At 41.4% G+C, this 12,764-nt stretch overlaps 1 protein-coding gene across 3 annotated transcripts in view; it reads left to right on the forward strand.

Moving 5' to 3' along the window:
* PHTF1 (putative homeodomain transcription factor 1) overlaps positions 1 to 12,685 on the forward strand; it is a 32,071-nt gene extending 19,386 nt beyond the window's left edge. For 2 of the 3 annotated variants that reach the window (XM_080568967.1, XM_080568969.1), the window contains 17 exons: positions 56 to 112; positions 193 to 262; positions 717 to 875; positions 2,081 to 2,240; positions 3,055 to 3,180; positions 3,966 to 4,125; positions 4,915 to 5,085; positions 5,166 to 5,243; positions 6,012 to 6,221; positions 6,622 to 6,750; positions 7,125 to 7,397; positions 7,993 to 8,124; positions 8,257 to 8,343; positions 9,335 to 9,490; positions 9,910 to 10,005; positions 10,646 to 10,771; positions 11,215 to 12,685. In XM_080568967.1, the coding sequence (XP_080425093.1) occupies positions 56 to 112; positions 193 to 262; positions 717 to 875; positions 2,081 to 2,240; positions 3,055 to 3,180; positions 3,966 to 4,125; positions 4,915 to 5,085; positions 5,166 to 5,243; positions 6,012 to 6,221; positions 6,622 to 6,750; positions 7,125 to 7,397; positions 7,993 to 8,124; positions 8,257 to 8,343; positions 9,335 to 9,490; positions 9,910 to 10,005; positions 10,646 to 10,771; positions 11,215 to 11,235 (2,211 nt within the window). In that variant the 3' untranslated portion in view covers positions 11,236 to 12,685. The remainder of the gene's footprint in view (positions 1 to 55; positions 113 to 192; positions 263 to 716; positions 876 to 2,080; positions 2,241 to 3,054; positions 3,181 to 3,965; positions 4,126 to 4,914; positions 5,086 to 5,165; positions 5,244 to 6,011; positions 6,222 to 6,621; positions 6,751 to 7,124; positions 7,398 to 7,992; positions 8,125 to 8,256; positions 8,344 to 9,334; positions 9,491 to 9,909; positions 10,006 to 10,645; positions 10,772 to 11,214) is intronic. The other variant, XM_080568968.1, reaches the window with a different exon arrangement.
* The last annotated feature ends 79 nt before the right edge of the window (positions 12,686 to 12,764 follow it).

Below are 12,764 nucleotides of genomic sequence, written 5' to 3' on the forward strand. Positions count from 1 at the left end.
GCGCGGCCGGCGCGGGCGCGGGCCCGGCCGTGCCCTCAGCCTCGTCTCCTTGCAGGTCGGGGCCTACGACCAGCAGATATGGGAGAAGGCCATCGAGCAGACCGAGATGAAGGTAACGGCGGCGGCCCCGCCGCGCTGCCCGGCGCCGCGGCGCTCGCCGGGGCTGACGGGCCTTTGTTTTCGGCTCCGCAGGGCTTCAAAAACAAACCTAAAAAGAAGGGGCACATCCAGCCCGACCTGATCGACGTGGATCTCATCCGAGGTGAGGGGGTGCCGGCGGCGGGCGGGTGCCTCGGCGGGGGCCCGCCCGTCCCTCAGCGCCGCCCGGCTCCGTCTGGGCGCCGCCTTTCGGAGCGGCAGCGCGGCGGGGCGCTGAGGGCCTGCTGCCGAGCTCCTCTGCCGAGCTCTTCTGCGGGCCTGCTGCGGCCCCCGGCGTGCCGCCGGGCGGGGCCGTGCCTGGGGGGAAAGCCGCGGGCAGCGGCAGGAGGGGTTGGGCTCGGCGGGAAGGGAGGGCTCCGCGGCGGGGCGCGCAGGTGAGGTGAGGGCCTGCCTTGGGGCGCACCTGCCCGAGCTGCGGAGGCTGGGACGTCAGGCTGTTTCCCTTTTGAATTGCAGCATCCTGGCGGAGTTTGGCCTTGGCCAAAGAGGAAGTCACAAGTAAGAAAATTCTTATAGTTCACCTATAACGACTTGTTTATTTTTCCTTTCGTTTCAAGGTTCTACGTTTGCCAAAGCTAAGCCTGAAATCCCTTGGACATCGCTAACTAGGAAAGGAATTGTGAGAGTTGTGTTTTTCCCACTATTCAGCCAGTGGTGGATACAGGTTACTTCCCAGCGTATTTTTATGTGGCTCCTGGTACTCTACGTTATGCAAGGTAAGGAGCAGCAGTAGCCTGTGCCACGATCTTTTCTTCTGCAAGGCGCCTGATACTCTTCTGTAGTCCATAATATCAAGGATAAGGCTCCTATCTGAAATTTCTTGTCCGAGCACTGCCTGCAGACACAGGGCAAAGTTTTACCCTCAGTGTGTTTGTGGGTTCCACGCTCCCACCCTTTAAGGTGATGGGCTAACTTCTTGTGCGGTGTTTGCTCTGCCCTGTCTTGCTGATAAGGCACTGGATCAAAACTCAAGAGCCACACTGAGTCCATGACTGCCGTCTTTCCTGTGGAACCTTAGCCAGCTGTGCTTTGGCATTCTGCTTTTTTGTGAGGTTGTGATGGCATATCACTGGTGTGTACAGGACGGTGGAAGATGGGGTAATCATCTAGGTGAGAAGAGTTTTGAATTTTACTTTTGTTATACTGAGGCACCCCTCTTCAGACAGCTTGTTTGTACTTACAACTCTGAGCTGCAGTGGTCTGCACCAGATGTGGATTTGATGTAGGAACATTTAGGTAAGAAGTCTTTGCTTGGTGTTGCACAGATCTGTTTGGAGAAACGTGCTTGGTCCTTTCTGACAGTAAAATCTATTTTTAGGCAGCCTCTTACTATCTGTTGGGCATTAACATTTTAACCAGTGAAATCACAAGCGAATGCTTCTCTGCAGTTCCGCTGTCATCCAGTAGCTGATTGTTTATGCTGTTCTTGATTTGTCCTTTGAAGTGATCTTTCAGCTTCCTTTTTCTCTTTGTCCAGTGTTTATTCTGTACCGTATAAAAAGTTACTTATCAAAGGTGCTTTATGTCCCAGTGTACTGGAGCATTTTTAATGTAGTGTGAGGATTTATTAGCTCAGGTTTCTTCTATCAGTCCCGGTTCTTTCATTGTTCTTTTCTGAACAGATGTGGAACTTCATCTGCTACAGCTTAGGAGTAGGTCTTTCACAGAGCACAGCGAAAGTGTGTTCTTTCAGTGCATCCAGATTCTTTTCATATGTATTTTTAATTTCCTTCTTTGTGCTTTTTCTTCCTCTTTTGGGAAGACCACTTTGCAGAATAAGCAATTTCTATGAAGCGATGCCTATTGAGATCTATGACAGTAGTATTTGCAGAACTTATAATACAGAGTAAAAATAAGTAGTTAAGACAGAAGTAAAAACTGGGTCATGCTTTTGCATTTGATACAATTTTCTCTTTTTCAGTCATAGCAGTTGTATTGTATTTCATGATACCTGTTGTGAATGCAAGTGAAGTCATGGGACCAATGTGCCTTATGTTACTGATGGGAACTGTTCACTGTCAAATAGTGTCCACACAGATCAGCAAAACTTCGGGAAACAACGGACTCAGCAGGCGGAGGAGGTGAGAGAGGTAATGGGTTTATTTGTTGGGATCAGAGCATATGATGGATTGCTCATGGGAGAAGTTAATAAGTAAATATTTTCTCTTCAGTTTTTATGTCAATGTTATTTAACTGCAAGTGTAAAAAGGAGTATTTTCTGTCTTGCATGTAATCTTCTCATAATGAAGACAAATGCTGCAAAGTTACCAGGCTGCGATAGGTCTGCTTTAGCTGGCATTTGGGCCTTCTTTTCCTAAGGTAGCTTTTTAATATAGTTCCTTTCCGTGGCCAGAGGAGGGTATTCTGCATAAAAAGGCACCCTCAAGGTTTTGCAAACCAAACCGGTGTCCTGCTTTGGTTTTAACTACACCAAATTGCTGATGTTTATTGAGAAGAGGCAAATGATGATGGATATGACTGGTGGATTCATTGTTGGCTATTTTCTTTGCGTGTGGGAAATGTTACAGGTCATCTGCTAGGTATTTGACTGTTAGATGTGTTACTCAGTGCAAATGCAACTGTCATATCTGAACAGAGAATAAGGGATGTGGTTAGATTTTTGCTGCCATTAGATTTCTACAGTAAAGACTCTGTCTAGATATTTGTCTGTTGTATCCTTTTCAGTTCCTTTACTAGTGACGCTGATGTCTTGTGTATGCATAAATTCTGCTTATCCATGTAAAATTTATTCTGTTTGGAAGTAAGCCTCCTGTCTGCATGACTCATGTAAAATAGCATCTAAAATGCTGTTCAAATCTGATTCAGATCTTTTAAGAAAGACCTAAAACTAGCTTGCTATGCAAATTGAATTCTCCTTTTATTTCTTCTAATCAGGAAATTACGCAAATCTGTGGGTGTTGATGGGAACAGTGGGTCTTCTCCTGAGAAAGCCAGTAAAGAACAGCAGTCAGAATCTGCATCCATTCTTAACAGTTTATTTGGCATGCTTTTCCGAAGGAGGTATGTGATCTTCGCTGGGTTTGGTGCGTTTGTAATGACACTGCGAGAACAATTTGATATTTGGAAAATGAGTACAAAATGTGTGCTGTCACTAATGTCCCCAGGGTCTGCCAGCTTTTGAACTAAAAGCATGTTTGGTATTGTAGGAGTCTTTATAATGTCCTTATTAGGAGATTGTACTATATCTCATGCTGTAGCTGAAATTAAGTGGTAGGTGGGTTGCAGAAAGTGACAGAGCTTATTTTTATTTATCAAATAAGTAACAATTCTTGAATGTGTATTCTCAAATTATATTACAGTTTTACCTAATTTTCAGAAGCAATTGTGTCTTCTAGTTAAGGTTGCTCGAATAGTCATCCCACTACACTGTCTTACTTTTTCTCTAAAAATAACCTGGGGGAAAAGGAGAATAGATTGTTTGGGATATTATTTCATTGTCTTTTACTGTTTTCTCAAGCAAGTTTCTAGATGAGTTTTCAATTGACAGATCCTTTCCCTTGATGCAGACTTCTTGCCTTCTGAGTTGCCCTTAGCTAGTTTTTTGAATAAGAAAATATTTCCCTCTTGATTTAGAAGTTTACAGTTACTAAAATGGTGAGAGTGAAGCAGATTTAAGTCTCTTCAACAGAATCAGGCCACAAAGAGCCTGTCAGAAGAAGACAGTTATGTATTCCCTTAGCTATTGTTTAATGTTGTACCTGCATGGCAAGTGACAGAGACCTTGACGTTTTCCTCAAAGAGCTTTTCTCTGACATAAAAGCACTTAATTTTGTTTTCTCTCACAGGGTCAGAAGGGTAAAGATGGTAGCTGAGAAAGGGACTGAGACAGAAAACGGTGTGAATGCTGTGAATAATGGCATAAAGCACAGACATGCCAGATCTGAATACAGGCTGTTGCACTTGAAAGAGAAAAATAAACTTTCCGATGCAGAAAAGAGCCATCAGGTACTGGCAAGAAACATCCATTTGAAGTGGCAAGTTTCAGTATTTTCTGTGTGTGCCCAAAAGTTTGTTGGTCCTTAAGTGTATGGATGGATCCAATTCAAGGTACTCTCTTTCCCAACAAATCTTTGCTTACATGTAGGAAACCTAAAAACCCTTTCTGCTTCTGGACTGAACAGATGGCATGTTGCTAATATTCACTGTGAGCACCTTTTCATGTGTCTGTTACAATAGTCAAGTGTGTTAATCACAGACAGTCCTGGAAAACGTCTGTTTTACCTAACTGCTTATTTAGTTACAGAGATCGCTGATCGTAAGCTGCTCAGTTAAGGAATACTGCTGATAACAATTAAAAATAAATAAATTAGAAATTTTCAAAAGCAGTTCTGTAAAATATTTTCCTTGCAAACAATTCTCACGTTATCCTCTGGAGGTTGGAAAACGAAGACTGAAATGTCCTGGGGGGGAGAGAGAGACTAAGTTAAGGCATCGTGATTGTTGTTTAAAGCTCTAAAACAAGCAGCTTTGTGGAGTTACTTTTGAGGCTCCTCTGGGTCAGTAGGGTGTTGCCTCCAATATGAAGAATATAGATTAGAATTTGTTCAGAACAAATTTCTTGAGTCCTACAGGACTGTAGTACTGTGCCGTTCCAACTTCTCTATTTCTAGGCATTTGTAGATAAGAGATTACTGTGTATCGTGGCGTAGTTGGAGCACTTGCTCTGAACCTGCGGTTTGATGCAATTCAGGTTGGTCCTTTTGGTGCCTTCATCTTATTTTGCTGCATTTCTAGGATGATTGCACCAACAGAGATGGTATTTCTGATGACCTTTCAAGTGAGGAGGATGCTGAAGCAATGGCACAAAGGATCTTACTATGCCAGAATGCAGAAGGGGCTTCCAGTGACAATAGCTATGAAGAGAAGAAAAGGCCTCTTGTTTCCCTGAACCAGGCTGTCTCACAGGTACTCATGTTGAATTTATGCCATTTTCCACGCAACTTTCTGCTATGGATCATGGGCTGTTTTTCCTTTGTTTTTGGCAGGTCAAGGAAGCCCTTAAAGGTGCCAGAGACTCGGATAGTGTCGTGGAATCTGAATTGGAATCCACAATATATAGTCAGGTATGGTGGTAAATTCACAGGCTTAGCTTTTCTGAGCCTGACCAGTGCGGGGATATCCCTCCCATCAGAACAGACCATTACTAAATAATAGTGCTTCAGCATCTTCAGGTGTAACGTGTGGCCTCCCTCCCTGCATGTTTGCAGCTTTGTGGACTTCATTCACAATTGTGACTATTCTATTTTTTTAACAACAATAGCAAAAAAAAATCATTCTACCAGCAGCACATTATGGTCCAAGCTGCCTTGAATTGCTTGTATTGTTGTTTGGGAGGCAGCACTGTATTGTAGCTTTTATGCTAATAAATTCTAATTCTTGAAGAAATAAATATTTTATTCTGTGATATATACTCACTCACTTAATTACTTGTTTATCTTCCCGACCCACCACTCCCACTACATAAAAATAAAATATAGATGAAATGTATGGATATAAGTATTTAAATAAATAAAATCTTAACATAGGTTATGCAGAAACAAGAAAAAACTTTGCATTAGAATTAGTGAGTCAGTTTTTATTTTGAAAAATTGAGAATGGAGGTGGGGAACTTATGCTATCCGTGTGACTTTCCATGTAGAAATAACAATTGCAAAAACTGTCACTAAGTAAGATTGCCCTTAGCAGCTCACTCATCAGTCTGTATCAGGTGGGTGTCACTGTAAGTTCTCAACTGAGACTGAGCCGTGGAAGCTGATTTGTCTAATCGCTTGGAGAGGGGAATGCAAATTGGGTGTGGGGCTGTACTGTGTAACTTTTGTTCACCTTCAAAGGACTCAAGATCCTGCATTAGCGTGGGATCCCGGAGCTGTAGTGTGACCCGGAGAGACTCAGAAAGTACTCGCCATGACTCTGAGACAGAAGACATGCTTTGGGATGATCTGCTTCATGGCCCAGAGTGCCGCTCATCCTGCACCAGTGACAGCGAGGAAGTGACTGTGAAAGGTACCAGGCGAGACCTGAAGGAAGATGTTTTCCAGCAGGTTTGTTGTTTTGCATGCAGTAGAGAGTACTGTGAAAGTTTTTGTGTTTTTCTTTCTTTCTTCTTCGATTCAACTACCCCCTCCCCCCCTTCCTCATTTGTCTGCCCAAATAATACAAAAGATGCATCTGAATGCTGTTGGTGTAATGTAAGCAACCTACTGCAGGATGAACCCATTCTGTCAGCTGTGCTAATCACACAGAAGGCTAGAATGATCTAAACAGAATCAACAAACTTCCCCCCACTATCAACTAGACCACTGCTACTCCCAAAACAAAGTGTTTCACTCAAAGACAACTTTGGAATCCCCTTTCGATTTAAATACTTAATAGGAAAAATAATTATTTAGTAGTAAGATAAAAATGCATCATATGCCTGTTGCATTCTTTTTTCTTTTATAGAATCATTTGTTTTGGCTACAGAATACAAGTCCAGCATCTGCAAAAGTGAGTGCACTGATCTGGGAAGGGAATGACTGTAAGAAGGTGGACATGTCTGTGCTGGAGATCAGTGGGATTATCATGAGCAGGGTAAGAGAGCTGTAAAGCATTGCAACCTTTCCCCCTTACACTTTAAAAAACAACAAAAACTGAAAATAGCTACACTGGCAATCAGGGAATGCAGTATAAAACTAGGTCCTCCCACAGCTGCAAATACAGTTGTCCTAAATGTACTTAGGAATTGCATAAACCAAAATTTATCAAGTCTCGGTAAAGACTGGTGAGCATTTTTTGTTTTTAAATTGTGGTGTTTGGACTGAAATGGGTGGAATTACTTTATGCTATGTCCTTTGAGGCAGGGGGGAAAATGAGTGCTCAATTAAATTAATGCTGCCACAGCAGTGTATGTTTCCTTTGATGCAAAAAACCTGGTTGATCATGCTGTTTTTGTTCCTGCCTGCCAGGTTAATGCCTACCAGCAGGGAGTGGGGTATCAAATGCTGGGAAACATCATCACCATTGGATTAGCATTCCTACCATTCCTCTACAGACTCTTCCGCACAGATAACCTGGAGCAGTTGTGCTCCATTTCTCTAAAGGAGCTTTTGCACATCTTTTGTGGAGCACCTGCTAGCATCCCTGTCATTGTTTTGTCTGCAATCAACTTCCTTGAACGTCTTTGCTTAACCTGGATGTTTTTCTTCATGATGTGTGTTGCTGAGAGAACATACAAACAGGTATGCTTAAATATATTGAAACTAAAATATTTCAAGAACCATGGAGCAGTGGTTCTTCCAAAACTATGCTACCAATCAGACAATGGCAAGACAAACATGTCTCAGCAAGCAGAAGTGTTGAATCTGGTAAGATGTGTGAGAAACTTAGGTAGGTGAGTCTGGTAAGACTCTATTTATCAGACGTAAGCTTGTCGATACACTTGCTACTTAGGAAAAAGCATACTTAGCTGGCCCGTTCTAAGGTGTAGCATTAGAGAGTTGGCTACATCACATTCAGCTCTGTCGTGACTGGGCAATAGCTTTGTCAAAATGGTTCTAAATATTGCATGCTATGAAGAAAGGTGTCGTCATTTGCTGGTTTAGCAAGAGCTTTGTGGCTACCCTTGTGTAGCATCAGCAGTTCTACCTCTGCCATGCACAAGATGAAGAAATGTCTGAGAGGTCAAGCCCTGCAGTTAGGCTTTCCCAGAGTGCAGTAAAGCTAAGTCTTTCTGCCAGTTACCACTAAGCAAACCCTAGCAATGTTTTTTCTTTTTATGTTTTATTATGTTTTCTAATTTATGTTTTTGTGTGTATGTGTGTTTCTAATTTGCAGAGGTTTTTATTTGCCAAGCTTTTTAGTCACATTACATCTGCTCGGAAAGCTAGGAAATACGAAATTCCTCACTTCAGACTCAAGAAGGTAGAAAACATTAAGATCTGGTTATCCCTTCGTTCTTATCTAAAGGTGAGTTCTAATCCAAGAATGGGTGCGTTTGGTTATTACAGTGAGTATAAATGAAGTCTCTAGGTACATTACATGTCTCTGCAGATCCTACATCCAAACCTTAGACCTGACTCAGTGTCTTTATTTCTGCAGAGGCGAGGCCCCCAGCGATCTGTGGATGTTGTTGTATCATCCATCTTTTTACTGGCTCTTTCAATTGCTTTTATATGCTGTGCCCAGGTGAGATTTTTTTAAAGTAGTTAAAAAAAAAAAAAAGATTATTTTCTTTTGCAGAACCTACACAACGCTTGCGTTGTAGCTGTTGGTCTCCAAAATAGTATGGGGAGTGGAGTTCTGTGTTTTTAAAAACTTTGTGATGTTTAGTTGGTAATAGATGTTCATTCTCTACTTTTGTGGTGGAAAGCTTGGATTTTGTATAATTAGGATTTCAGGACAAAGGCTTTTTGCACAAAATAAAGGACTGCCTAAACACCTCATGTGCTCACAGGACATTTTATTTAAGAGGGCTGATTGCAGCGCCATCTTAAAGAACCCCTGTGGTTGAAATACAGCTCAGTAACTATTACACCTTTTAATTCTTCACTGAACCTTCTGTTACAGTAAGTAGTGTTAGTAAAGGAGCTGTTTCTTGGTTTCTTTGGTTTTCGCAAGAGAGCAATTATGTTTTTTAGGAAAGTTCTTAATACCAAGAAGATGCAGTTGTGATGGAAATAGGACTGATGATTAGTAGATACTGACTCTCACTGCTGTGATTGCTTTTGTAAGCCACAGGTTACTGGAGAAAGCAATGACAATCCCCATCCTGCTGTAATAGACCTGATGAATAAATGCACTCCTAGGAAAGGCAGAATCAGCTTAGCATGGCTAAGGTAGTCTAAGGCCGTGTGAAAAGCACACACAAGGAAAGACATTTAATTACTAGTTAATTGGAAAGAGGGAGGAAAGAGAAAGTACAAGCTTTCAGGCTAACACATATTCTTCTTGGTGGAAAAAAAAAAAAAGGCAAATTCCAAGCTAAAACAACGTTGTAAACAAGTTTTTTTACTTTAACCTTGTTACGTGAACGAATTATACTTCAAAGGAAAAAGCATCAGTCACTATAGCGCATGGATAGCTGTTCAGAAGAGGAACGAGGGCAAGGCTTTTGCATCTCTCCAAAGAATAGGCATGTTAGTTGTTACTGATGTAGATGTTTTTGTTTTCAATACAGGTCCTGAAGGGTCACAAAACATTTCTGAATGCAGCTTACAACTGGGAGTTCTTAATCTGGGAGGCAGCACTTCTCCTCTTTTTACTACGCCTAGCATCCTTGGGATCTGAAACCAACAAGAAATATAGTAATATTTCCATCTTGCTTACTGAGCAGGTACCTCCATGCACTTGTTCTCCCTTTGGCTTTATGCCGTTTTTGGCTATAACTATCGCATTTCAAACCATCTTAAAAAAAATACCAGAATCAAATTTTAAAATTTAAAAACCAACATTTGCGCTGCACTGTAATAAAGCAATATAACTGTATAGCTAGGGAGAGACAAGCTGGTAAACATTAGACAGACTCAAATTTTAAAGTTTTAAATTATTTTTGGCGCGGGCGTTAACGCATTTGCCACGTCAATCAGGAAAATAATGATATATCACTGTTAAAGTCCTCTGCCTGTCGATGTTATTATCACTTCTTTAGGAGTGAAATTGCAAAAATGACTCTACTTTTTCCGAAGTCAGAAATTGTTTGGGGGGCTAGTGTTGGAATATTAATCTCCACTCTGTAACGTTTATCTGTCACAGATAAACTTATACCTGAAGATGGAGAAGAAGCCAAACAAGAAAGAACAGCTGTCTCTAGTAAACAATGTTTTGAAACTCTCTACAAAGCTACTGAAGGTAAGTTCATCTCCCTAAAAACAGATAGTTGCTCAGCTTTATGCAAACAGTGGCTAATGACAACAACCGCGTGGTTTTGCTCTTTCCAGGTCCATTGTCTTTTGATTAGATAAGTTAGGTTTCGCAAAGGGAGTTTTGTCTGTACTCTGACAACAGTGGTATAAGATCTAGTAATACAAGATTCATGTAGCTAATTATGTTGCAAACATTTGACTAATAGTGGCTTGCTACAATTTAGAATGTCATTGTCCTTCAGCAACTTCAAAGTGGAAGTTTCTTGTTGACAGGGGCAGGCTAGCTATTTGAAAAGAAAGGGCATAGTCTAAAAGCCACCTAGAATAGTCTAGACAAATTGTGCAGTCTGTTGCATCAAACTCTTGTTATGAAGCTAGTATTTATACAAAGGAGGTTTTTCAGATCCAGGATGGCTGTTAGAAAACATCTGAGCAGGGAGGCCTGAAATCCGTAGCAGGAATTTTTGCATGAATGTATAAGTAAGGCTACAGAGGCAGCAGAAAGTCTGCCAGAAAGCCAATATTAAGCTAAAAAGCAGATTAATTGCTTCAGGTATGGGCTAACTAATGGCATGTTGTGGGTTGTGTGGTTTTTTTTTCTTTTCTCTTTCTTTCTCTTACTGTAGGAATTAGATACCCCATTTAGGCTGTATGGGCTGACCATGAATCCATTAATCTACAATATAACACGTGTTGTAATACTTTCTGCTGTCTCGGGTGTTATAAGTGATCTGCTGGGATTCAATATCAGAGTAAGTATAATTCCCACATAAAGAAGAAAACTCTTGGGCATGCGGGTATGTCACTCTTACACCATTGCCAAATTCCCCTTCACCCAAGCAAAAAGACTTGGTTTGAATTAGGCTCCCTCTGCTTGGTAATTCAGAGAAGGGACCATCCTGAGTCAAGCTCTACCTCCCTGAGCCAGCTGGTAGCACAGGGTGGGGGAAGGACAGCCCTGTCTTAAGTTTCAGCCTTGTTCAGGCTTGCTTAAAGCCGTTAGTCAGAACCCTAAGTTCTGTCTCTTCAGAATACAGGTATGGTCCTCCTGTAGCTCACACTTTTAAATCGTAAGCTCACTGAGCACAGCATTCAGTGCAGGATGGGTGAAGGAGATGGGAGTCTTACCTGTAGATGAAAAGCATTCAGCCCTATGGCTTTCAGGTCTATACTCATTCTCAACATCTCTTTTCAGTTATGGAAGATCAAACCATGAACTGACCAAACATCAGCACTCAGCCATCTCCTCCACCAGAAGGACAGACCAGAGACCAATGGCTTGGGCAGAAAGCAGAGGCGCTCCCACATTACAGAACGATGTAACTGACGAGGTCTTCAACAGAGTCTCAGTGTATGTACTGAAAGTTGTTCCTCTGCTATACTGTTCTATAACTCTGTTGGGCTAATTAATGGTCATCTTATGGCATACGCATGTACAACAGAATAAATGGGGCTACACAGTAGTAGATGAGATTGAAAATATCAGGAATTGCATGCACATACTGTGGGGCAGCGAACGCTATAAAAGTCATGCTACTGCTCTTACTGGAGTGGCGCGATCGGTGCCTTGTTTCTTTAACGAACATCAATCCTGTGCATAAGCTAAACAAAGAGCCCTCCTGTTTCAGTCTGCATCATCATTTTCAGAGAGCTCTGGAGCTACACTGACTTCAGAGCTCTGTTCAGTTAGCCAGTACTTACTGGCAGTTACCTGAATGCGCTGAGGAGTATTTTTCTTAGCATCTCAGTGTGTTTTAGGCTTTGCCTCTTTATCCTGAGCTACTGCAGGATGCAGTGAAGTTCAGTCTGCACAAGATGAACGCTGCCCCTACACTGACAGTTGTTAAGCTTGCAGCTGCATAGTAGCTACAACAGATTAATGCTGGTTGGCTTACATTAGGCTTACTGCAAATAAATTATTGTTTTTTTGAAAACATCAGTTACGTGAGAACAACCTTACAACACAAACTACATGTAAAACAGCTATCAGCTAAAAGTATTTTGCTATGTTCATTCCCTCTAACATCTCCATTATGGTTAATCAGCGGGCAGTTAGTAGCACGTGCTATGTGCAAAGGGCATTCTGCTGTAACTTCTGACAACCAGCTTAACTCAGTGTTCTGTGAAGCTGCTGCAGCCACGCACTGCAATAGTGCCTTACACTGGAATACCTAAGGAAGCGTTCTGTTGTGTGGTCAGGTCAGTGGAAGATAAGTTACAAAGACCTTCTCACTTAAAAACAGATTGTTTAGAAAAGGCATAGGAGAGAAAAAAAAAAAAAAAAGCTATCTGTTAAACTTGCATTTTCCTTAAGTTTTGTGACTATTATCTTCAATTATATTAGCGATGGAAAAAAAAACCAACAACAAAAGAAAACCAACCTTCCCATAGCTTCATTCTTTCACTTAAGGAGTAAGAGGGCATGAGAGTTTTAGGTAGCAAATTGTTTATAGCTATTTTCTGTACAAGGAAAGGTTGTAAGGTGGAAAAGGAAATGACATTTTTATATATCAAAATGTACAAATAAACCTACAGTACAAGTATTTCATCATAAACAACTGTTTCTACATGACTTCATGATTTTTATATTACCTTCGTTGAACATTTGTTATTTGAACCGGGAGTCCAGAAAACTTCCAATAATAAATGGCATTTGTTTTCCAGAAGAGTATTATGTTTGTGGGTAAAATCTGGGTTATAGATTTATCTGTTTAAAGTATCACGCTACTGAAAGTCAGCAGACAA

The sequence above is a fragment of the Anser brachyrhynchus genome (genome assembly GCF_964034855.1).
Source record: "Anser brachyrhynchus genome assembly, chromosome: 27".
Taxonomy (NCBI): domain Eukaryota; kingdom Metazoa; phylum Chordata; class Aves; order Anseriformes; family Anatidae; genus Anser; species Anser brachyrhynchus.